Below are 23,203 nucleotides of genomic sequence, written 5' to 3'. Positions count from 1 at the left end.
CCCCACAGTTAACAGAAGTGTACCGACCTCCAGTGCGGGTGAGTTGAAACAATTTTTTCCTCTCTAGTATTAATGATTTCAAAGAAGGGGCCAAGTTGTAGCTTACCTAAATTTGCTGAGGACACTAAATTAAATGGGAAAAGAAAATTGTGCAGAGGATGTGGGGAGTCTTCAGAGAGATATTGATAGGTTAAATGAGTGGGCAGGGGTCTGGTAGATGGAGTACAATGTTAATGAAAGTGAGGTCATCCTCCTTTAAAGGAAAAATGAAGATCAGGTTATTATTGAAATTATAAAAGATTGCAGCATTTATTGTGCAGAGCAACTTGTGATGAATTGCTAAAGGTTGGTTTGCAGGTGCAATGGGTTATCAGGAAGGCAAATGGGACGATGACCATTGCTAGAGGGATTGAATTTAAGAGCAGGGAGGTTATGTTGCAACTATACAGGGGAGGCTGCACCTGAACCATTAGGTTCACAATTCAGTTCTGGAGATTGAGGGGAGCGGTTTAGCCTTTGAGGAGAGCTGACTGTGGACTTCAGGAAGCGTAAGACCGAGGAACACACACCAATCCTCACAGAGGGATGAGAAGTGGAGAGAGTGAGCAGCTTCAAGTTCCTGGGTATCAAGATCTCTGAGGATCTAAACTGGGCCCAACATATGGATGCAGTTATAAAGAAGGCAAGACAGTGACTATACTTCATTAGGAATTTGAAGAGATTTGGTATGTCAACAAAAACACTCAAAAGCATCTATAGATGTACCGTGGACAACATTCTGACAGGCTGCATCACTGTCTGGTATGGGAGGTGGGGGTGGCTACTGTACACTGAAAGAAGCTGCAGATGGTTGTAAATCTAGTCAGCTCCATCTTGGGCACTAGCCTACGAAGTACCCAGGACATCTTCAAGGAGCGGTGTCTCAGAAAGGCAGCGTCCATTATTAAGGAGCCCCAGCACCCGGGGCATGCCCTTTTCTCAATGTTACCATCAGGTAGGAGGTACAGAAGCCTGAAGGCACACACTCAGCAATTCAGGAACAGCTTCTTCCCCTCTGCCATCAAATTCCTAAATGGACATTGAACTCTTGGACACTACCTCACTTTTTAAATATATATTATTTGTTTTTGCACGGGTTTTAATCTATTCATTATATGTACACTGTAATTGATTTATTTATTATTTTCTTCCAAATTATGTATTGCATTGAACTGCTGCTGCTGAGGTGACAAATTTCCCGACACATGCCGGTGATAAACCCGATTCTGATTCTGAGAACAAGTCAGTCAGGCCTGTACTTGCTGGAATTCGGAAATGAGAGGGGATCTTGTATACAATTCTATGAGGGTTAGAGGCAGGAAAATTGCTTCTGCTGCTAGGTGACAGATCGGGGAACACCCAAAACTTCTCTCAGAGAGTAGTGAACCTGTGGCTTTATCGCCAACAATGGCAACGTAACATCCGATCTCCTGTACTCAGTGCCCTGACTAACGAAGGCCAGCCGGACGAATGCCCTGTCTACCTGTGATGTCACTTTCTCAGGACCATGTACCTCTGCTCTGCAACCTTCCCCAGGGCTCAGTTATTCACTGTATAAAGTCCTGTCCTGGTTTTGACTTTGAAAATCGCAACACCTCATACTTAACTGAATTGAACACTGCCCTGGAGTTGTGGGGTGGGGAGAATCATTTCCCTGTCCCACTCGGTCTGAGGGAAATCAGACCCTTCCGTGTGTTTTCTGTTCTGAGACCCCTGCTCTTTGTGGTTTTTATAAATGGCTTAGATGAAGTGGAAGGGTGGATTAGTAAGATTGAAGATGACACGAAAGTTGGTGGAGTTGTGGAACGTGTAGAAGGCTGTTGTAGATTACAACAGAATATTGCTGGGATGCTGAGCTGATCTGAGAAGTGGCAGATGGCGTGTAATCCAGAAGAGTGTGAAGTGATTCACTTTGGAAGGTCAAACTTAAGGGCAAGGTACAGGGTTAATGGCAAGATTCTTAGCCGTGAGGAAGAACAAGGGATAATGGGGTTCGTCCCTCCCTCCTCTGCCCCACCCTCACACCCTCCTCTGCCCCACCCTCACACCCTCCTCCGCCCCTCTCTCCCCCACTCCCCCCATCACACAGCAAGAGCTGAGGGATGGGGAGTGTGCACTCTGCCCCCCTGACCCCTCTGCTTTGGACTCCCTACAGAAACCGGGTAAGTGGTGCGCCATGCACGTCCGGATCGCCTGGATGATTCACCGGCACCAGGAGAAGAACAAGGTACACGCAGCCTAACACCCTCCACCCCTCCCAGGGTTGCCCTGCCCCGGCCCTCACAACTCATCACCTCCCATTGGCCTCTTTCTTTCCCTCTCTCCCCAACTCCTGCTGGATCTTCCTCTGTGGATTCTGACAGCAGTGGCTTCTTTGGATGGGGTTAGTCTGCACACACACACGCCACGTTTATCTGCCCACATCGACAAGTCAGGGGTGTGACAGCACACTGCCCACTCTCTCACTAACATGTGCCCTCTCTTCACCACTGGCGCAATGTGTACAAAAATTCCTCCCCCAGTCTCCCCCTCCCTCCGTGATTTGGAGCAACGTGGAGACTGAGAACCACCCCTTCTCCTGGCCCATGTGTGTGAGTGAGATTCCTGCTTTGTCTGTGTGTAAAACTGGAGGTTGGAGCCCAATCGTGCAGCAGTCATCAGGGTTATTAGAGGGGGAGGTTTAACACCATCACTGACATCTCTGCCCCCTGACTAACACCACTAGGGGGTGGGTTGTTTCTGTGTCTATAGAGTGCTCCATCACCCTTTCCTGTCTCCCACTTCCCTCCCCCAATTCTCTCTTTCACCCCCTCATCCTTCCTCTGCTCTCTCCACCCTCCTTGCCTCTCTCCCCTCACTCCTTCCCTTGTGCCCTCTCACCCTCTACTCTTTTTTCTACCCACCTCCCTCTCCCCAACCCCACCCATTCCCCTCCCTTCCTCCCCTTCTCCCTCCCTCCTCCCCCTCTCCCTCCCTCCTCCCCCTCTCCCTCCCTCCTCCCCCTCTCCCTCCCTCCTCCCCCTCTCCCTCCCTCCTCCCCCTCTCCCTCCCTCCTCCCCTCTCCCTGCCTCCACTCCCTCTTCCTCCCTCCTCTCCCCCTCTCCCTCCCTCCTCTCCCCCTCTCCCTCCCTCCTCTCCCCCTCTCCCTCCCTCCTCCCCCCTTCTCCCTCCCTCCTCTCCCCCCTCCTCTCCCCCCTCCTCTCCCCCCTCCTCTCCCCCCTCCTCTCCCCCCTCCTCACCCCCCCTCCTCACCCCCCCTCCTCACCCCCCCTCCTCTCCCCCCCTCCTCTCCCCCCCTCCTCTCCCCCCCTCCTCTCCCCCCTCCCCTCCCCCTCCCCTCCCCCTCCCCTCCCCCTCCCCTCCCCCCTCCCCTCCCCCCTCCCCTCCCCCCTCCCCTCCCCCCTCCTCTCCCCTCTCCCCTCCTCTCCCCTCTCCCTCCGTCCTCCCTGTGATGCAGGTAGAACACCAGAAGCTGGACCTGGCGAAGGCAGACCTGCTGTCGAGGGGTCCCAGTGTGTTCAGTCCCGTTGCCCCAACGCATGATCTGGCCCGTCCCATCACCCTGTTCACTGCCACAGGTAGGGGGGGTGTGTGCTGGGGTGGGAACGGGTGGATGGGGAGGGAGGGGTTGGCAGAGACCAGTGGGGGGGTGGAAGAATACGGAGGGATTGTCTCCTTGCTATGCTCACTGGTCTGTTACTCAGCCTGTATCCGTTCTCCGCCATCTCCCAGCTTCTTCAGTTGTGCTCTTGACCCTCTGTACCCCAGTCAGTCGGCCTGTTCCCCGTCCCTGCTCACCACTCCTACTTCCCCTCCTGAACCTTAAAGACGCTACCCGTTCCAGACCCACTCCTGATTCATTTTCCCTGTAAGCCAGTCCTTCTGCCTGTACCCAGTCCCAAACACTGCTCCTCCGCCTGTAACCCAGTGCCTGCTTCTAGCCCCTCTGCGTGGACCTGTAACTCGGGGCCCGGATCCCAGCCACCTGCACGTACCCTGGACCTCCTCTCCACGCCTGTACCCGGAACTCCCTCTCTGCCTGTTCCAGACGCAAGGGGCGCTCGTTTTGCGATTACCGTGGTGTGCGTCACTCCAGTTCGATGTCTGGGAGACAGACGCGCTGTTTTCTCTCCCCTCCACAGGAGCCGTGCACTCGGCCACGCCGCCCTTTGGGCCTCCGCCTGCACTGAGTCCCTTCCTGAGCACCTCGTCGCCACTCGGTGAGTCCACAGCCCATCAACGGCCTCTCTCGCATCCCTCTCCATCCCTCTTTCACCCTGCCCTCCACTGCCTCCACCTCTCCCTCCGCCTCCTCCCATTCTTCCCTCTCTCATCTCTCCTCATTCTACCCGCACCCCTTTCCTTATCCGGCCCTTCCTCCCTTCACTAATGGATGTGTCGCCCACAGATCCCTATACCCGCTCCCCCACCTACAGTACCATTGGACAACACCCCAATGCTGCCTTTGGAGGCCTTGGCAACGCTGCTGTCGGTAAGTACCGGGGGGGGGGGGGGGAATCTGGTGGGTAAAGGGGTGGTCTTGGGGTAGTTGTAGCTCCTTGAAACATCCGTCTCCATTCCCAAGAAACATCATCCTGTCTGATGGCACTCTCCTTCCTCACCTCCCTTCCCTTAACATTCCCTCTTCACCCTCCTGACACAGCCCCCTCTCCTCAGTCACCTCCCACAGAGCTCCCACCTCCCCATTCCCCCCCCACAGTGCTCCCACCTTACCGTCCCCCTCCCAGCTCACCGTCCCCTCCCACCTCACCGACCCCTCCCACCTCACCATCCCCCTCCCACCTCACCATCCCCACCCACAATGCTCCCACCTCACCATCCCTTTCCCACCTCACCGTCCCCCTCCCACGGTGCTCCCACCTCACTGTCCCCTCCCCACCTCACTGCCCCCCCCAGAGCTCCACCTCACCGTCCCCCTCCCACCTCACCGTCTCCTCCCACAGAGCTCCACCTCCCCCTCCCCCTCCCACCTCACCATCCCCCCTCCCACGCTGTTCCCACCTCACCCTCCCCTTCCCACCTCACTGTCCCCCTCCCACCTCACCATCTCCCCCCACAATGCTCCCACCTCACCATCCCCCTCCCACCTCACCGTCCCCTCCCATAGTGCTCCCACCTCACTATCCCCCTCCCATGGTGCTCCCACCTCACTGTCCCCCCCCACAGAGCTCCACCTCACCGTCCCTCTCCCACCTCACCCTCCTCCTCCCACCTCACCGTCTCCTCCCACAGAGCTCCACCTCCCCCTCCCCCTCCCACTGCGTTCCCACCTCACCATCCCCCTCCCACTGCGTTCCCACCTCACCGTCCCCCTCCCACTGCGTTCCCACCTCACCGTCCCCCTCCCACGGCGTTCTCACCTCACCGTCCCCCTCCCACAGCGTTCTCACCTCACCGTCCCCCTCCCACGGCGTTCCCACCTTGCAGCCCCTTCCCACGCAGCCACAGTCTACAAGTTGAAGTGTTGGTGTTTCTCCCTGTTTGATATGGACTGTATTTAACAGTATGTAACAGTCTGCATGTGACTTTAACCTCTTTTTTTTCTCTGCCCCCCCCACCCACATCTTTTCTACCCCCCCCCCACAGCCAGTACCATCTTCGTTCCCAAGGACTGCCCATCGTCCGCAGCTCCCCCACCCGCCTACAGCAGCCCTCGGGATCAGTGGAGCAACTTGCACCAGACTCCTCCCTCGTTCCCAACCCCACCGCCTTCATGGGCGCGGCTGGGGGAGGCGGAGAGGGAGAGGGGGCTCATCTCGGAGAAGGACAAACGCGAGGTCCTCCTGCTCAAGGAGGAACAGGAGAGGTGAGGGACATCGGGAGGGAGGTCGATGGTGGGGAAAGAGTTGGAGCAGTTGCAGGATGGTCACGTCCATAGCAGGAACCTCTGATCCCTCGGGTCCCTTCCACCTGCCCCAGCTAATCAACTCACTCCTCCACCCTAACGGTACTCTCTGCCGGTCCACCATCCAAGGGGCTGCTCCGCCTCTCCCCACCACCCCGTTCTGTATGATCCGGATTCTTAGGGTCGATCTTCCTCCACCTTGGAAACACCTGGAGATTCTGCTCCCATCTCCCCGCAAAGTAAGGGGAAGAATCCCAGCGACTGTGACTCAGATCTTGGAATTATAGTCGGAGAGTACTGCAGAACTGAAACCAGTCCCTGGCCATCTAGTCCCTTTAGTCCCTTTCAGAATCAGGTTTAGTATTACCGGCATACGTCCTGAAACTTGGTGTCTTTGTGGCTGCAGTACATTGCAATACATAATTATAGAGAAATACCGTGAATTACAGAAGTGTGTGTGTGTGTCTATATTTATTTGATGTAAAACATTAGTTAAATAAGTAGCACAAAAATAATTTTTAAAAAAAATTTTTAATTTTCATGGGTTTAATCTCCATTCAGAAATATGACGATAGAGGGGAAGAAGCTGTTCCTGAATCACTAAGTGTGTGTCTTCAGGCTTTTGTACCTCCTCTCTGATAGGAGCCATGTCCTGGGTGATAGGGGTCCGTAATGACAGACACCACATCTTTGAGACATCTTTTCTTGAAGATTTCTCATAGGAGCAAAAGAGGATGAGAGGTGACCTGATAGAGTATAAGATGATAAGAGGCATAGATAGAGTGGACAGCCAGTGAGGAAGGTTTATTTTTTACACAGTGTGGAACGTACTACCGAGAGACACTTGAAAGACTCTTGGGTGGGCACATTGAGGGCTACGTCCTGTGTTCTAGTCCGTGCTGTCTGTTCTCCCGGACTATATGCTGCCATCCCTTTCTCTTCCACGTACCTATCCAAACTTCTTGTAAATGTTACAGTTGAACCCACATCCACCAGTCCCTCTGGCAGCTTGATCCACACTCTCACCACGCCCTGAGTGAAAATGTTCCCCATCAGACTCTCCTTAAATATTTCACCTTTCACTCAGCCTGTGGCCGCTAGAACATAGAACAGGACAGGCAATTCAGCTGACCTTCTAACCTATTCCAAGATCAATCTAGTGCTTGCTTACTACATAGCCCTCCATTTTTCCTATTAGTCTCTGAGATGTCCCTAATGCATCTGCCTCTACCATTACCCCAAGCACACATTACACACACCCCCTACTTTGTGTAAAAAAAATACATCTCTCAAAATCTCCTTCAAAAGATGATTCACAGCTAGGCTCTGATGCTGTGGAATTCAGTACTAACACTATAAGGGATGCAGACTTGGTTGACGGCAGCTCAAAGCCTGTTTATTTAACCTTGCTTTAAAATGACATTTTTTTGTCTTTTTTTGTCATATTTGCACTTTGCCCCATTGTGAAGCACTTTGAACTGAACTATATCATTTGTATGAAAAGACCACAAGACAAAGGAGCAGAAGTCGGCCATTCGGCCCATCGAGTCTGCTCCGCCATTTTATCATGAGCTGATCCATTCTCCCATTTAGTCCCACTCCCCTGCCTTGATGCCCTGGCTACTCAGATACCTATCAATCTCTGCCTTAAATACACCCAATGACTTGGTCTCCACTGCCGCCTGTGGCAACAAATTCCGTAGATTCACCACCCTCTGACTAAAAAAATTTCTTCGCATTTCTGTTCTGAATGGGCGCCCTTCAATCCTTAAGTCATGCCCTCTCATACTAGACTCTCCCATCATGGGAAACAAGTTTGCCAGATCCACTCTGTCCATGCCTTTCAACATTCAAAATGTTTCTATAAGGTCTCCCCTCATTTTTCTAAACACCAAAGAATACAGTCCAAGAGCGGACAGACGTTCCTCATATGTTAACCCTCTCATTCCCTGAATCATTCTAGTGAATCTTCTCTGTACCCTCTCCAACATCAGCGCATCCTTTCTTAAATAAGGAGACCAAAACTGCCCACAGTACTCCAAGTGAGGTCTCACCAGCACCTTATAGAGCCTCAACATCACATCCCTGCTCCTTTACTCTTTACTCTATTCCTCTAGAAATGAATGCCAACATTGCATTCGCTTTCTTCACCACCGACTCAACCTGGAGGTTAACCTTAAGGGTATCCTGTAAAAGGACTCCCAAGTCCCGTTGCATCTCAGAACTTTGAATCTTTCCCCATTTAAATAATAGTCTGCCCGTTTATTACTTCTGCCAAAGTGCATAACCATACACTTTCTAACATTGTACTTCATTTGCCACTTCTTTGCCCATTCTTCCAATCTATCCAAGTCTCTCTGCAGACTCTCCGTTTCCTCAGCACTACTGGCCCCACCACCTATCTTTGTATCGTCAGCAAACTTAGCCACAAAGCCATCTATTCCATAATCCAAATCGTTGATGTACAACGTAAAAAGAAGCCGCCCCAACACGGACCCCTGTGCTCGATAGAATAGTCATTGTTTATTGTTTGATTGATTCAGGTACAGCATGGAATAGGCCGTTCTGACCCTCAAGCCAGGCTGCCCAGCAACCCCCCCCCCCGTTTAATCTCAACCTAATCGCAGGACAATTTACAACGAGCAGTTAACCTACCAAATGGTACCTCTTTGGACTGCGTGAGGAAACCAGAGCTCCTGGAGGAAACCCTTACAGTCACGGGAAGAATGTAGAAACTTATCACCTCTGACATTCCCCCCCTCTACCCCTCTACTTTCCTCCAATCACCCGTCGTATTACCCGTTCCCACCATGGGAAGATCTCTAGCTGACTACTTCACTTATGCCTCATGTTATACATCTCTATCATGTTCTCCTTTGCTCCAAGAAGCAAAACAATAGCTTGCTCAACCTATTCCCATTAGACATGTTCTCTAATCCAGGCAGCAACCAGGTCTTTCCCTTTAAATATTTCATCTTTCACCCATTGGCTATGACTTCTAGTGCTAGTCTCACCCAGCTTCAGGGGTAAAAGCCTGCAAACATTCACCCTATCTATGCCCCTCATAATTTACTATGAATGTACTATTGATAGGGCACTAGGAAGTATTACAAAACAGGGAGCTTGGAGTACGTGTGCAGTTTGTTGAAGGCAGCATCAAGGGTCGCTAGGGCAGAATCGGGTTTATTATCATTTGCAGATGTCATGCAGCTTGCTTTGTGGCAGCAGTACAGTGCAAGAAAATTGCTGTAGGTTAAAATAAGAAAAATGATACTGGAGCTGACTGTGGACTTCAGAAAGGATCAGGCAAAGGAACTCACACCAGTCCTCGAAGGGATCAGAAGTGGAAAGTGGGCAATTTCAAGTTCTTTGGTGTCGCCATCTCTGAGGGTCTATCCTGACCCAACATACTGATGCAGCCACAAAGAAGCTGCTGCTATATTTCGTTACGAGTTTGAGGAGATTTGGTATGTCACCAAAGACACTCGCAAATTTCTACAGAAGTATCGTGGAGAGCATTCTAACTGGCTGCATCAGCATCTGGTATGGTGGGGGGGTAGGGGGCTACTGCACAGATTTGAAATTAGCTGCAGAGAGTTGTAAACTCAAGTCACCTCCATGGGCACCAGCCTCTGTAGTGTCCAGGACGTCTTCAGGAGCGATGCCTCAAAAAGGCGGCACCCATTGTATAGGACCCTCATCACCCAGATCATGCCCTGTTCTCACCGCTACCATCAGGGAGGAGGTACAAGAGCCTGAAGACACACACTCAATGCTTCAGGAACAGCTTCTTCCCCTCTGCCGTCCGATTTCTGAATGGGCATTGAACCCATGAAAACTACCTCACTGCTTTATTTCTATTTTTGCACTACCTATTTAATTTAACTATTGTGTGTGTGTGTTATTTTTTATATATGCACACACACACACACACACACACACACGTTTTTCTATATCATTATATATTGCATTGTACTGCTGCTGCAAAGACAACAAATTTCACGGCATGCCAATGATGTTAATTCTGATTCTGAGAATGTAGAATAAAGCGTTATGGTTACAGAGAAAGTACAGTGGAGGTCAACAATGAGGTGTAAGACCATGAGCAGATAACTTATGAAGCTAAGAGTTCAAAGTTCAATCTAAATGTATTATCAAACGATATGTTGGTCACCATATACTACCCAAAGATTTTTTTTTGCTGGAATCACAGTAAATAGAAAGAACCACACAGGACAGAGATGGACAAACAACTGGTGTGCAGAAAACAACAAACTCTGCAAGCAAACACTAAAACAAAAGAAAAAATTAGACAAGAAATATGGAGAACCCGAGTTGTAGAGGCCTTGAAAGTGAGTCTATAGGTTGTGGAGTTAGTCCAGTGTTGGGTGAGTGAAGTTATCGCCTTTGGTTCAAGAGCCTGACGGTTGACGGGTTAAAACTGTTCGTGAACCTAGTAGTGTGGGTCTTGAGGCCCCTATACATCCTCCTTGTTGGCAGCAGTCTGTCTAGGGCACTTTTTAATAATCTGATAATAACAGTGTAGAAGCTGTCCAAAACTGGGGGGGTGTGGTGGGTTAGGGGTGAGAGAGGGAAGGTTCAAGAGCTGAGGGGCACCTTTATCATGCAGAGAGCATTGAATATAGGGAATGAATTGCTAGTGGAAGTGGTTGAGGCAAGTACAAGATTATCGTTTAAGAAGCGTTTAGGTATGTGGACAGACAGGGCTTGGATGGTTATGGGTCATATCCAGGAAATTGAGACTAGCTAGCTGAGAACCATGTGTTGACAGTACTGGTTGGGTCAAAGGGCATGTGTTTGTTCTGTACTGCTCCGTGACACCCAGAGAATAACATATTTACCCTGATCTCCATCGGAAATGCTCTAACCCTGATTGACCTCCCGACTTTTCTCCAAACCAGTTTGAGATTCACCCACGTGGAAAGTGGGGGGTAATTTTTCTCACCTTTACAGCCACCACCTCGCACCCCCTCGAAGGGGTAGCCAGTGTTGCTGTGATTTGCCCCACTTCCCCCAATTTCTCTGTGGTCTATCTATGCCTCAAATCCCCCTCCTCCCTGTCCTGAATTCTTCACTCCCCAGTGGGAAAAAGGGGTGATTGTGGAGTGGGGGGTGGAGGGGAGATCGTGGACAGGAGAGAGAGGGATTGGAATGACTGCTCTATTCACTAATGACTCTTTTTCTCTCCCCCTTTCCCTACTGTCATCCCACCTGTCCCCTCCGCCCTCCCTCCTCCTCTCTGTACCCCCTTCCCCTCTCTGTACCCCCTTCCCCTCTCTGTACCCCCCTCCCCTCTCTGTACCCCCCTTCCCCTCTCTTTACCCCCTTCCTCTCTCTTTACCCCTTCCCCTCTCTGTACCCCCTTCCCCTCTCTGTACCCCCTTCCCCTCTCTGTACCCCCTTCCCCCCTGTACACCCTTCCCCCCTGTACACCCTTCCCCCTGTACACCCTTCCCCTGTACACCCTTCCCCTGTACACTTCCCCTGTACCCCCTTCCCCCTGTACCCCCTTCCCCCTGTACCCCCTTCCCCCTGTACCCCCTTCCCCTCTCTGTACCCCCTCCCCCTCTCTGTACCCCCTCCCCCTCTCTGTACCCCCTCCTCCTCTCTGTACCCCCTCCTCCTCTCCGTACCCCCTCCCCCGTACCTCCCTCCCCCCGTACCCCCCTCCCCCCGTACCCCCTTCCCGCCTCTGTACCCCCTTCCCCCCTCTGTACCCCCTTCCCCCCTCTGTACCCCCTTCCCACCTCCGTACCCCCCTTCCCGCCTCCGTACCCCCTTCCCCCCTCCATACCCCCTTCCCCTCCCCCTCTCTAACCCCCCTCCCCTCGTTCTCCCCCTCCTCCTCTCTCCCCCTCCAGCAGGGAAGGACCCTACTCCCGCCACCCGTTCCGAACGCCTGTCGAGGAGCGTCTCCCCACACCCCTTGAGCGCCGGGCACCCCCACTTGCGCAGCGGGTGAAAGCGGAGCCGTCCCGGGGAGAGCAGCCCCGTCCGCGGGACAGGCCGGAGACGGGGGGAGTGGGAGTGGTAGGGAAGGAGGAGGTGGAGGGAGGGGGTTGTCCCTTCCCCGGACTGCGTGCAGTGCCCTTGCCACTCCTTGTGCCCCCGGGCTCCCCAGCCGAGCTGGGCCTGCTGCACTCTCCCCTTCTCCGGCTGGGGCAGCCTCACCCCCCTCCGTATCCCTGGGACCCCTGGGCCGAGGCGGTGCCCCTTCCAGCCCGACGCTGTCCCCCTCCACCTGCTGAGAGGGAGAGGGAAAGGGAGCCCACTGCCCAGCGTCACTCCCTCCTCCAGGAAGAGTACGAGCAGAGGGCCCGACTCCTCGCTGGTGGCTTCTTACCCACCCCTCCCCACCCTTACCCCCGCCTCAGCCCCTCCCTTCTCCGCCAGGGCACCCTCCTGCCCAAGACTCCTCCTCTCGGGGGTCCACCACCCCTCATCTCCTCTTCCTCCTCCTCATCAGCCACCTCTTCCTCTACTCGCACCCTCTCCCCCCGACAGCGAGGGGCCCCGCCCTCTGACCTACGTGACCTCCCACCCCCCTCCTCCACCTACCCTCACAGGGAACGGGATGCCAGATAATATCTGGCCTCCCCCCTCCTCCCACCCTCATGGAAGGAAGTGAGGGGGGATCAACCCCCCTTCATTCTGTAACCCCGCCCTCTCTTTGCCCCCCTTCCCGGATTATCCAGAAATAGAGGGGTAGCTCTCATCCCTTCCCTGGGGGTGGGGGGTGTTGAATGGCTCCCTTCTCTCTGTCCCCTCCCCCCACACTGAAAGTGGAATTAATAATGCTGTACATATTTATATTATATAATCAGTGTGTTACTGTGGTTTTTTGGGGGGGTGGGTGGGAAAGCATCTACAGAATATTTTGTACATTTTTTAAAAAAGAAAATAAGGTTTTGTTTTGCGTGGGGGAGGGGTTAATGTGATTTTAACCGAGGCAGATTTTTATCCCCATTTTCTCTCCCCATTTTCTCTCTCCCTGCTGCTGGAACTGTATACGGATTTTTTTTTAAAAAAGAGAAATTATGCTACCGAACTTATGTGAGGTGACATTTGATTGCTGGTGGGAGGAGGGGGGTGGGGAGGGTCAAGGCGAGTGTTGGGTGCGTCATTTCCTCAGTTTCCCCCCCATCTTGCTCGAGGGAGGGGATGGGGAGTTGGGAGGGTTGTGGAATAGACCAGAGCGTGATAAATCCCCCTCATCCCCTGTGATCCACACATCTCCATTTCCCTTTTCCCTGTCTCCCCACCCCGTCTCCATCCTGCTTATCCTGTAACTACATTCGAGACCCTCCCATTGGGGCAGACATCTCAACATCTCCCCAATCTCCTCATCATTTCTCTGCTTGAGACCTTAATCACTTCTGGTGACAGCTTTTTCATCAAACGACCCTCGGATCCTTTCTAAATCTCTCTTTCCCCACCTCAAATCTTTACCCTCCTGTTCCAGATTCCCCAGCCTGTGTACATCCATCTTGTCTGAGCCTTACAGCACAGAAGCAGGCTCTACACCAAACTTGTCCGTGCCAATCAAGATGCCTTCCTGAGCTAGTCCTGTTCGACCTTTTTCCTATCAACGTACTGACCAACTATCTTCAAGATGTTGTTATTGTGCCTGCCTCAACCATTTCTTCTGGCTGCACGTGGCCATCGATGAGCTGCCATCTCCATCGTCCTCTGGCCGATGGTGTGGTTGGAGTTCATCAATGTTTCTGTAGTCTGTTGTGCCCGCTGTCCAGGGGATTGGCCCACAGAGCTTCACCAGAGTCCCATTGACTGGGCTCACCTGTTTCCACCTCTCACGATGGGGACGTAGGGTTGCACTTTGAGAGCCTGAGATGGCCAAAATGCCTTTAAACCTTTCTTATCCACATAACAGTCCAAATGCCTTTATAAAATGTTGTAATTGTTAATGTCACATTGGAGTAAATCTTTAACTGCAGGTGAAAAAAGAGGTGTGATATGAAAGTGCTTTTTAAGGCACAGGGATATCTTGGCTCAGATGTACACAAAAAGAGGTTTAGTTTAAATTCAGCACCATGTTTGGCACCGATATGATGGGCCAAATGTTCCTTCTACGGCTGGCTGGTGGCGCACGCGGCCTCGTTAAAACTACAAGGGTCGAGTCAGGAACGTTCATAACGTGACCTGGTTAATCCTGACACCACGTGCCAGCCAAGAATAGCTGAATGTCTGGTACGACATGCTTAAAACAAACCCCTTCTGTGTCCTCTATAGTAAGTCTCCGCCTCTCTCGCTTGCCTCCTGACCTTCTCCAACCCCTTTAAACAATCGAGCTTTGGGCTCTGAGCGGTGCAGATCTATTCTGCGCCCTTATGTGAGACCAACCTGCACCGTTTTTTGGGTTTTTCATTTTTTGGCAACAGTTTACTGCCCTTCATCCTTCAAGACTCCAGCGCACACAGACCCCGACTAGTGCTGGTGGGACAAACTCTTGCCTATCACCACTGTAACCCCTTGCTCACGGAGCTGGGAGGGGGAGGGCGGGTAGGTGGGGGCAAGTGGGAAAGGTGGAGAACCAAGGTTGTCGACAGCTAAGTCCAACGGAGACATAGGGGGTGAGACAGACGGCCCCACCCTTTGCCTCCTTGCCAGCAGCCCTTCCTCGGGCCCGTGGAGAATATCCTGTCACACCCCTCAACTGTAGACAGTGGGCAGGTGAGATGGTGGATGCTGTGTGCATGGACTAGCTCCACCTGCTGAAGTGAGAAGTGTTCCGTCACACACCTGGCCCATAGGTGGTGGACAGGTAATGTGGCGGATTTTATCTGCATGGACAAAACCACCCAAACAAGTGGGAAGTGTTCCGTCACACACCTGACCCGCAGGTGGTGGACAGGTAATATGGCAGATGTTGTGTGCATGGATATCTAGCCGGAGAACCTTCTGATCATCCACCCTTTCCGCTTTAGCCAGGATGAGCAGGCCATGGGGTGGGTGTGGGATAACTACAATGGTGAGGGACTGAAGGACCGGTCAGGGTGGAGGGTTAGAGGTTGGAGTGCAGGCCGTGCATAAGGACAAACACTGGATTGTCATACAAGAACGGCGACTTATCCCTGATGCTATCAAATGCTGTCACTGCTCAGAGGCCAGCCATTTCAGTCCACTGATTTGCTGGCCCCCGGCCCTTGGCCTCAATGGTTCCTCCGTGTTTTTCATTGGTGTCCCAGGAATCTCCCACCCTGTTTGTCCTCATCAATTTGTGCAGCTCAACCAGGCTCCCACTGGGACCGGACATTAGATACAACATCCTCACCCCCCACCCCCACAATTCCAGGCATACTGTCCTCTCCCACCCTCAGGGACCAGCCATCAGCAACACCACCTTTCCTTCTGGAGCTGGGTGTCGGACATACCATCCTCTCCTGGCCTGTGGGACCGAGTATTCAACACACTGTTCTCCCACCACCCTCCAGGACTGAGCGTCAGACACACTGTCCGTTCTACACCCTCCTCCACCCACCAACTTTGGCCACCAGTCATTGGAAGCAGCATCCTCTCCTGCTGCCTTCTCTAATCCCATTTCCAACACTCACTAGCCTTGTCTGCTTCTGCAGTTCAAATGCTTGAGTGTTGCCTCCACAGTCTTGTCAGGATGTATGCTCCAAATTCTGGGGAGAAAACAATTGTCCTTCTCAGCCTCTGCCCAGGGGACAGGTTTCCAGATCTCTGCCCCTCAATGTATTGTACCCCTTCATTAGTTCCCCATTCTTCCTCGGGGAGAACAAGACCCCCCCCTCCATTGTACATTGCACATCACAGTACAGGCCCTTCAGCCCACAAGGTTGTGCTGACCTTTTGACCTATTGCATGATCGATCTAATCGTTCCTCCGACACAGCCCTCCATCCATGTGCCTATTGCAGAATCTCTTAAATGTCCCTAATGTATCGTCCTCTACCACCACTTCTGTCTTGGCAGTGCAGAAGTGGTGGTAGAGGACGATACATTAGGGACATTTTTTAAATAAACCTACCTCTGAAATCCCCATTTATTTTCCTCCAAAACGACACCCTCTCCTATGAGCCATTTTTACCTTATGCCTCTTAATCATCTTGTACGCCTCTGGCGTTTAGGGCAGCAATGAAGGTCCTCCATCTCTGGCAGCATTCACGGCTTCCTTCATCGTGTCTGTAGCTCCCTCTTGGTTTTCGCTATTGTTAGTAATGCAAGTCCCGGGTGGAGACTCAGGAACACTGTTGCACTCGGATGTGGAATGACTCTTCGTTGCTTTTTGCATAAGTCTTGTTTGACGAGTCACGTTTGTTAGCCCTCAGCTGAACCCCCGAACCTGGAGGCCCGGTGGACCACTTGTAGTCTGGCCTCTACCCTTTGACCTGCTTGGCATGGAATAACCCTACCAAGAGCCAAAGCATAAAGCCCTGACTCCAGACCACATCGCTGTCCAGGTCATTGAGGCAGACAAACCTCCAAACCCTATGACAAGGTTGCGGTTCTCTTCGATGTGCACCCTCTTTAAAGCTTACTTTAATGAGATGACCACAACTGAACACAATACTGCAAGATTGGCCTTCTATAGAGCAGCAACGTTACATTGTAACTGAGACACTCCATCCACAGGGAGATCTAGTCCTACTCCTGTATGTTATAGTTTCGTGGTGTAAAATATAAGTATCATGGGAGAGTTGTGTGAGAGAGTCCTTGACTACTGATGTTCCGCAGGGATCAGTTCTCGAGCCTCTGCTTTCAGTGATAGAGAGGACTTAAGTGAAAATGTAGATGTATGGCTTAGTAAGTTTGCAGCTGACACAAGGATTGGTGGTGTGGGTAGTGTAGAAGGTTCTCAAAAGAAACAGCGGGATATAGATCCATTTGCAGATATGGACAGAGAAAGGCAGCTGGAGTTTAATTCAGGCAAAGTACAAGAAATGTGTTGCAGGTAGACAGGGTGGTGGAGAATGTATTTGGTATACTGGTCATCTTCACCCAGGGCATTGAGTACAGGAGGTGGGATGTTACCTTGTAGTGGTACAAGACCACGCTTAAAGTACCGTGTACAAGTCAGACCGCACTTAAAGTACCGTGTACAATTTTAGGAAAGATGCCATCTAGTGTGGTTTGCGAAGATGGTGCTCGAGGGACTGAGTTATTGAGAGAGTTTGGGCATGTTGGGACTTTATTCCCTGGAGCATTTGAAACTGAGGGGTGCAAATGGGTAAATGCACGTTTTTTTTTCCAGTGTTGGGAAAATCAACACTGGGTTTATTTTTAGAGTGGAGGGTGCACAAAATGCACTGCCAAGACAGAAGTGGTGGTAGAGGACGATACATTAGGGACATTTAAGAGATTCTGCGATAGGCACATGGATGGAGGGCTGTGTCGGAGGAAGGATTAGATCATGTAATAGGTTAAAAGGTCAAAAATTGGATGGCACAGGTTTATGGCAAGAGGATGAAAAGATTTAATACGGACCTGCGGGGCAACTTGTTTCCCCAGAGGGTTACCTGGATGGGGAATTTTAACAATATTCAAAAGGCACTTGGTCAGGTATGTGATGGGAAAGGAATGGAGGGAGATGCACCAAATGCCGACAAACGGGATTGGCTTAGATGGGAATCTGGGCTGGCCTTACCCAGTTGGACCACAGGATCTGTTTCCATGATGTAGAATGGGAGGAACATCCTGGGGATTCTCCTCCCTATCATGTAGTGACCAGACCTACTGCACATCGTGCTCCCGCTGTGGTCAGTGCCATTTTCTGCAAAGTTGGATCGTAACCTCCCTGCTCGTGTGTTCTGTCCCTCCCCCCCACGGCTAATGACAGCAGGCATTCTGGCATTCTTCGTCAGATCTTCAGGCAGCAGTACAGTGCATGGCAGGACGTAAAAATTACTGAAGTAAATAGTGTGAAAGAGAAATAGCGAGTTTGGGTTCATGACAGTTAAAAATCCTCTAATATAACTATTATTCTTAGAATTCTGCACAATCGGAATTGGGTTTATAGTCAATGGGAACAAACAGGCTAATGGATCAAAGATGTAAAATGTCTTAAGTCACTAAATTAAAAAAAAAACTAGCCATAGAGCCCAGTAACAGGCCCTTCAACCCATTTAGACTATGCCAACCTATTCTGCCTAGACCCATCGACCTGCACTTGGAACATCCCCCTCCCATCCATGTACTTATCTAAGCTTTTCTTAAATGTTGAAAATCGAACCAGCATTCACCACTTCTGCTAGCAGCTCGTTCTACACTGTCACCATGAAATTCCTCCTCCATGTTCCCCGTAAAACATTTCATCTACCTCTATTAAATCCGTCCTCATCCTCCTGAACTCTCGGGAATAAAGTCCTAAACCTTATAGCTCAGTTCCTCAAGTCCTGGCAATGCACTCTTTCAATCTTATATCTTTCCTGTAGATAGGTTACAAGAAGTGTGCCTCACCAGCATCTTATACAACTTAAACATGACACCCCAACTCCTGTACCCAGTACTTAGATTTGTGAAGGCCAAGAGTTCTCTTTACGACCCTATCTGGATGTGAATGATGGATCTGTATTCCCAGATCTCTTTGTTCTACCACACTCAGTGCCCTACTATTCCCTGTGCAAGTCATACACTGGCTTATCCTCCCAAACTGCAACACCTCACACTTGTCTGCATTATATTCTCTCTGCCATTTTTCAGTGCAAGGAAGAGAAGTAACAAGGGAGTGTTCATGGACCATTGAATCTGGTGGCAGAGGGCAGGAAGCTGTTCCTAAATGTGAATGGGTCTTCAGACTCCTGTACCACCTCCTTCATGGTAGAAATGAAAAGAGGGCATGTCCCAGATCCTGGGGATCCTTAATAGTGGATGCCACCTACTGTAGGCATCTCCTCGTGAAGATGGCCTCGATGGTGGGGAGGTTTATGCCCATGATGGAACTGGCTGAATCTACAACTCTGTAGCCTCTTGCGATCATGTACATTGGACCCTCCATGTTCTTACAGTGAGGCAACCAGTCAGAATGCTCTCCACTGAACCTCAATAGAAATTTGCTAACGTCTTTGGTGACATACCAAATCTCCTCAAACTCCCACTGAAGTAGAGCTGCTGACGAGTCTTTGTGATTGTGTCAACGCGTTGGACTGCTTCTCCCTGTGATCACCTCTAAACCACTTCATCCTCACCTTGAACCTCTGGTTGGAGTCACCTCCATGAAGTGAGGAATAGGGGAGGGAAGGCTCGGGTACAGAATGAAAGCCTGGTTGGGCAGGCACCATTTAATCCATAGAAGCAGCTTTCAGATCTTGCCGTTGCACCTGGACAGTTGGAAAAATGGGCTGAAAATGGTAGATTGGATTTAATGCAGACAAGTGTGGCACTTTGGTAGGACCTGTGCAGAGAATGGTAGGGCTGAGAATTGCAGTAGAAGAGAGGGATCTGGGAATTGAGGTCCACAATTCCATGAAAGTGGTGCCACAGAGTGGTAGAGAGAGCTTTTGGCACATTGGCCCTTCATAAATTACAGAGAACGGATCTTATGTTGAAATTGTGTAAGAAGTTGGAGAGACCTAATATTGTGGGCAGGAAAGATGTAAATAAAATTGAAAATAGACATTTTACAAAATTGTTGTCGGGACTTGAGGACATGAGTTATAGGGAAAAGTTGAATAGGTTATGATTTTATTGCATTGAGTGTAGGAGAAAGAAGGGTGATTTCACAGAGGTATACAAAATTATGAGTAAGGGTAAATGCAACATGCTTTTTCTCCACTGAGGTCAGAGAGTAGAATTAGAGGTCATAATTGAGGGTGAAAGGTGAAAATTTAAGGGAAATCTGAGGAGGAACAACTTCATTCAGACGGTGGTGTGAGTGTGGAATGAATTACCAGCAGAAGTGGCGTTTATCGGTTCGATTTCAACGTTTAAGAGAAGTTTGGATAAGTACTGTGTGGATGGGAGGTGTATGGAGGATGGGGCCAGGTTCAGATAGATTGGATTAGACAAAATAACAGTTCAGCACGGAGAAGATGGACTGAAGGGCCTGTTTCTGTGCTGTGACTCCATGAGAGTATTTTACAGAGGAAGGGGTGGGGGCGGGGGCAAAATGCAAGGAACGAGATTCTTCCCAGTGCATATGTTGGAGAGAGATCAGAAACCCAGCCATCAGCCTCAGACATTCTAGTGTTCTCAGTATTATTTATTCATTGCAATTATTACTTGTTTCCTTTGGTACTTGCTCAGGACTGGTAAGGAAGGGGATAACGAGGGGATGGGTCCGGGTGAGGAGGTAGGTTGACTGTGAGAGAGGAGAGGGGTAGTGTAGTATGAACTGGTGGTGATAGGTCCGAAAGGTAAATGACCGAGGAAGGAGAACGCTCAAAGCTCCTTGACATTGATATTTCAGCGTTTTTGAACGGTACTCTTAACCTGTGGAGTTCAATACCTAAAACTACAAGGGATGCAGACTCAGTTGACACTTAAACCACGGCTCAAAACCGATTTATTTAACCTTCCTAAAGGAGTTCAGTTTCCGTGTGTGGCCAGCGATGAGGCTTGCTGTTGGAGAGGCTCTGTACTGACGGGGAGAGACTTGCACACTCAGCTCTCCTTTTCGCCAGACTACCAGCCAGTGGTGGAAGCTGAAAATGAGAGCGACAAGCACTACCCACTACACACCACAGTAACCATTTTGCCACGAAGATAAACAATACAATAATAAAAAAAAACAATAAATATAAATCCTCTACTGTAAAAATGAAGCCACACTCAGGTCGGAGGAACAACACCTTATATTCTGTCTGGGTAGCCTCCAACCAGATGGCATGAACATTGACTTCTCTAACTTCCGCTAATGCCCCACCTCCCCCTCGTACCCCATCCGTTATTTATTTATTTAATATATTTTAAATATATATTTCCCCCCTTTTTTCTCTCTTTTTTTTCCATCTGTCCCTCTCACTATAACTCCTTGCCTGCTCTCCACCCGCTGAGCTCCCCTCCCCCCTTCTCTTTCTCCCCAGGCTTCCCGTCCCAAGACCCTCTCCCTTCTCCAACTCTTGGCTCCATCCCTCCCCCTCCTGTCTCCTATCATTTCGGATCTCCCTCTCCCCCCTTCCACTTTCAAATCTCTTTATCTCTTCTTTCAATTCGTCCTGACGAAGGGTTCCGGCCTGAAACGTCCACTGTACCTCTTCCTATAGATGCTGCCTGGCCTGCTGCGTCCACCAGAATTTTTTGTGTGTTGCTTAAATTTCCAGCATCTGCAGATTTCCTCGTGTCTGCGAATATAAATACATCATTCGTTCGTTATGTGCTGTGTCCGTGCCCGTGATTGTTCTTGGCAAACTTTTCTACAGAACTGGTTTACCTTCTGGGCAGTGTCTTTACAAGACTGGTGACCCCAGCTATTATCGATACTCTTCAGGGATTGTCTGCCTGCCGTCAGTGGTCACATAACCAGGACTGGTGATATGCACCAGCTGCTCACATGACCATCCACCACCGGCTCCCACGGCTTCACATGACCCGATCAGGGGGCTAAGCAGGTGCTACACCTTGCCCAAGGGTGACCTGCAGGCTAGTGGAGGGAAGGAGCACCTAACACCTCCTTTGGTAGGGCCGTATCTCTACTCCGCCACCCAAATAAATACATACGATGGCTTATATGGATAGATTGATTGTGCGTCCATGAGGTGGCGCTAGACTCCGGAGTGACTGTACATAAAGGTGACTGACAGAAAATGATGAATTAGTGCTGGTGGGGTGTGGAGGGGTGGGTAATAGGTGGAGGTGTTGATCAGCCTTACTGCTTGGGGAAAGTAACTGTTTTTGGTGTGGATGCTACGTGGCCGCCTTCCTCATGGGAGTGGGACAAACGGTCCACGTGCAGGGTGGGTGAGATCCTTCATGATGTTACTCGCCCTTTTTGTTTAATATGTACTTGCTGGTGCCAGTGACGCGTGAGCATAACAAACTTACTATAGGTTACAACAAAAAAAGAACAAAGCATGTAGATAGTGTAACAATCAAATATTGAGACAGTGCTCAAGAACCATTCAGCCTCCATACCAGACGGGGATGCGACCAGTCACAATAATTTCCAGGACAAGCAAGGACTCCAGTGCCTACAAACAGAAGAGATTCTGCAGACACTCCAACTCCAGAGCGACACAAGAAGTGCCGGGGGATCTCAGCAGGTCAGGCAGCATTAAGAGTCGATCTTTCGGTTGAGACCCTTTAACAGGACTGGAAAGGAAGGGGACAGAAGCTGATGGGAGGGCAAGGAGTATTAGCTGGCAGATGATAGGTGAGCCCAGGTAGGGGGAAAGTTGGTGGGTATGGGAGGGGAGGATGAAGTGAGAAGCTGGAAAGTGATAGGTGGAAGCGTTAAAGGGTTGAAGGAGAAGGAATATGATAGGAGAGGACAGTGGACCATGGAAGAAAAAGAAGGAAAGAGGGGAACCAGAAGGAGGTGAGGGGAGGAATCAAAATGAGAAATGGAAAAAGAGAAAGGGGAAGGAGGATAAATTCCAGGAAGTTAGAGAGATTGATGTCTGTACCACCAGGTTGGAGACCATGCAGGTTGGAAGTTAGAGAGATTGATGTCTGTACCACCAGGTTGGAGACCATGCAGGTTGGAAGTTAGAGAGATTGATGTCTGTACCATCAGGTTGGAGGCTATGCAGACGGAATATGAGGGGTTGCTCCTGCAGTCTGCGTGTGGCATCGTCATGGCAGTAGAGAAGGGCAATGTGTGGACATGTCACTGTGGGAATGGGCAGTGGCTTTGAAGTGAGTAGCCACCAGGAGATTCTTGCTGATTTGGTGGACGGAGTAAAGTTGCTCAGGCCCACCCTTCTGCCTCTCCCCCCCCCCCACCTCGCATAACCGTTAATTCTCCTACTACGCGTAATAGACGGTTTAACCCAGTGCGTAAGGGACTAACACGCTGAGAGACTGAGGACATTGCTGGGACATTCACTTAGGAAGAAACAAAAGTTGAGGTTATTATTGGAATGGTGAAAGATGGCAGCATGCGGTTTTGCAGAAGGCTCGGGAGTATTGGTTCTGCTGCAGCTTTACAGGGTGCTGGAGAGGCACCCAAGATGCTGCATGCAGTTCTGGTCTCCTTCAGGAAAGGTATACCGGCTTTGGAGACTGGCCAGAGGAGGTTCACCAGATTGATTCTGGAGATGAGGGGTTAAACCAATGTGGAGAGATTGAGATGTCTGGGTCTATACTCTGGAATTCAGAAGAATGAGCCAGGAATGTGCGACGGGATAGTGCGAAGTGA

General features: G+C 50.6%; 1 protein-coding gene across 5 annotated transcripts in view; it reads left to right on the top strand.

Annotated features, from left to right (window-relative positions):
* Positions 1 to 12,974, top strand: part of LOC140204732 (autism susceptibility gene 2 protein homolog) — a 50,256-nt gene extending 37,282 nt beyond the window's left edge. For 3 of the 5 annotated variants that reach the window (XM_072271469.1, XM_072271471.1, XM_072271467.1), the window contains 7 exons: positions 9 to 38; positions 2,195 to 2,266; positions 3,497 to 3,617; positions 4,182 to 4,259; positions 4,448 to 4,531; positions 5,647 to 5,866; positions 11,788 to 12,974. In XM_072271469.1, the coding sequence (XP_072127570.1) occupies positions 9 to 38; positions 2,195 to 2,266; positions 3,497 to 3,617; positions 4,182 to 4,259; positions 4,448 to 4,531; positions 5,647 to 5,866; positions 11,788 to 12,511 (1,329 nt within the window). In that variant the 3' untranslated portion in view covers positions 12,512 to 12,974. The remainder of the gene's footprint in view (positions 1 to 8; positions 39 to 2,194; positions 2,267 to 3,496; positions 3,618 to 4,181; positions 4,260 to 4,447; positions 4,532 to 5,646; positions 5,867 to 11,787) is intronic. The other 2 variants (XM_072271468.1, XM_072271470.1) reach the window with 2 other exon arrangements.
* The last annotated feature ends 10,229 nt before the right edge of the window (positions 12,975 to 23,203 follow it).

Source organism: Mobula birostris, chromosome 11 (genome assembly GCF_030028105.1).
Source record: "Mobula birostris isolate sMobBir1 chromosome 11, sMobBir1.hap1, whole genome shotgun sequence".
Taxonomy (NCBI): domain Eukaryota; kingdom Metazoa; phylum Chordata; class Chondrichthyes; order Myliobatiformes; family Myliobatidae; genus Mobula; species Mobula birostris.
Note: the sequence above shows the minus strand (reverse complement) of the source record. Positions and strands in the feature narration are given on the sequence as shown.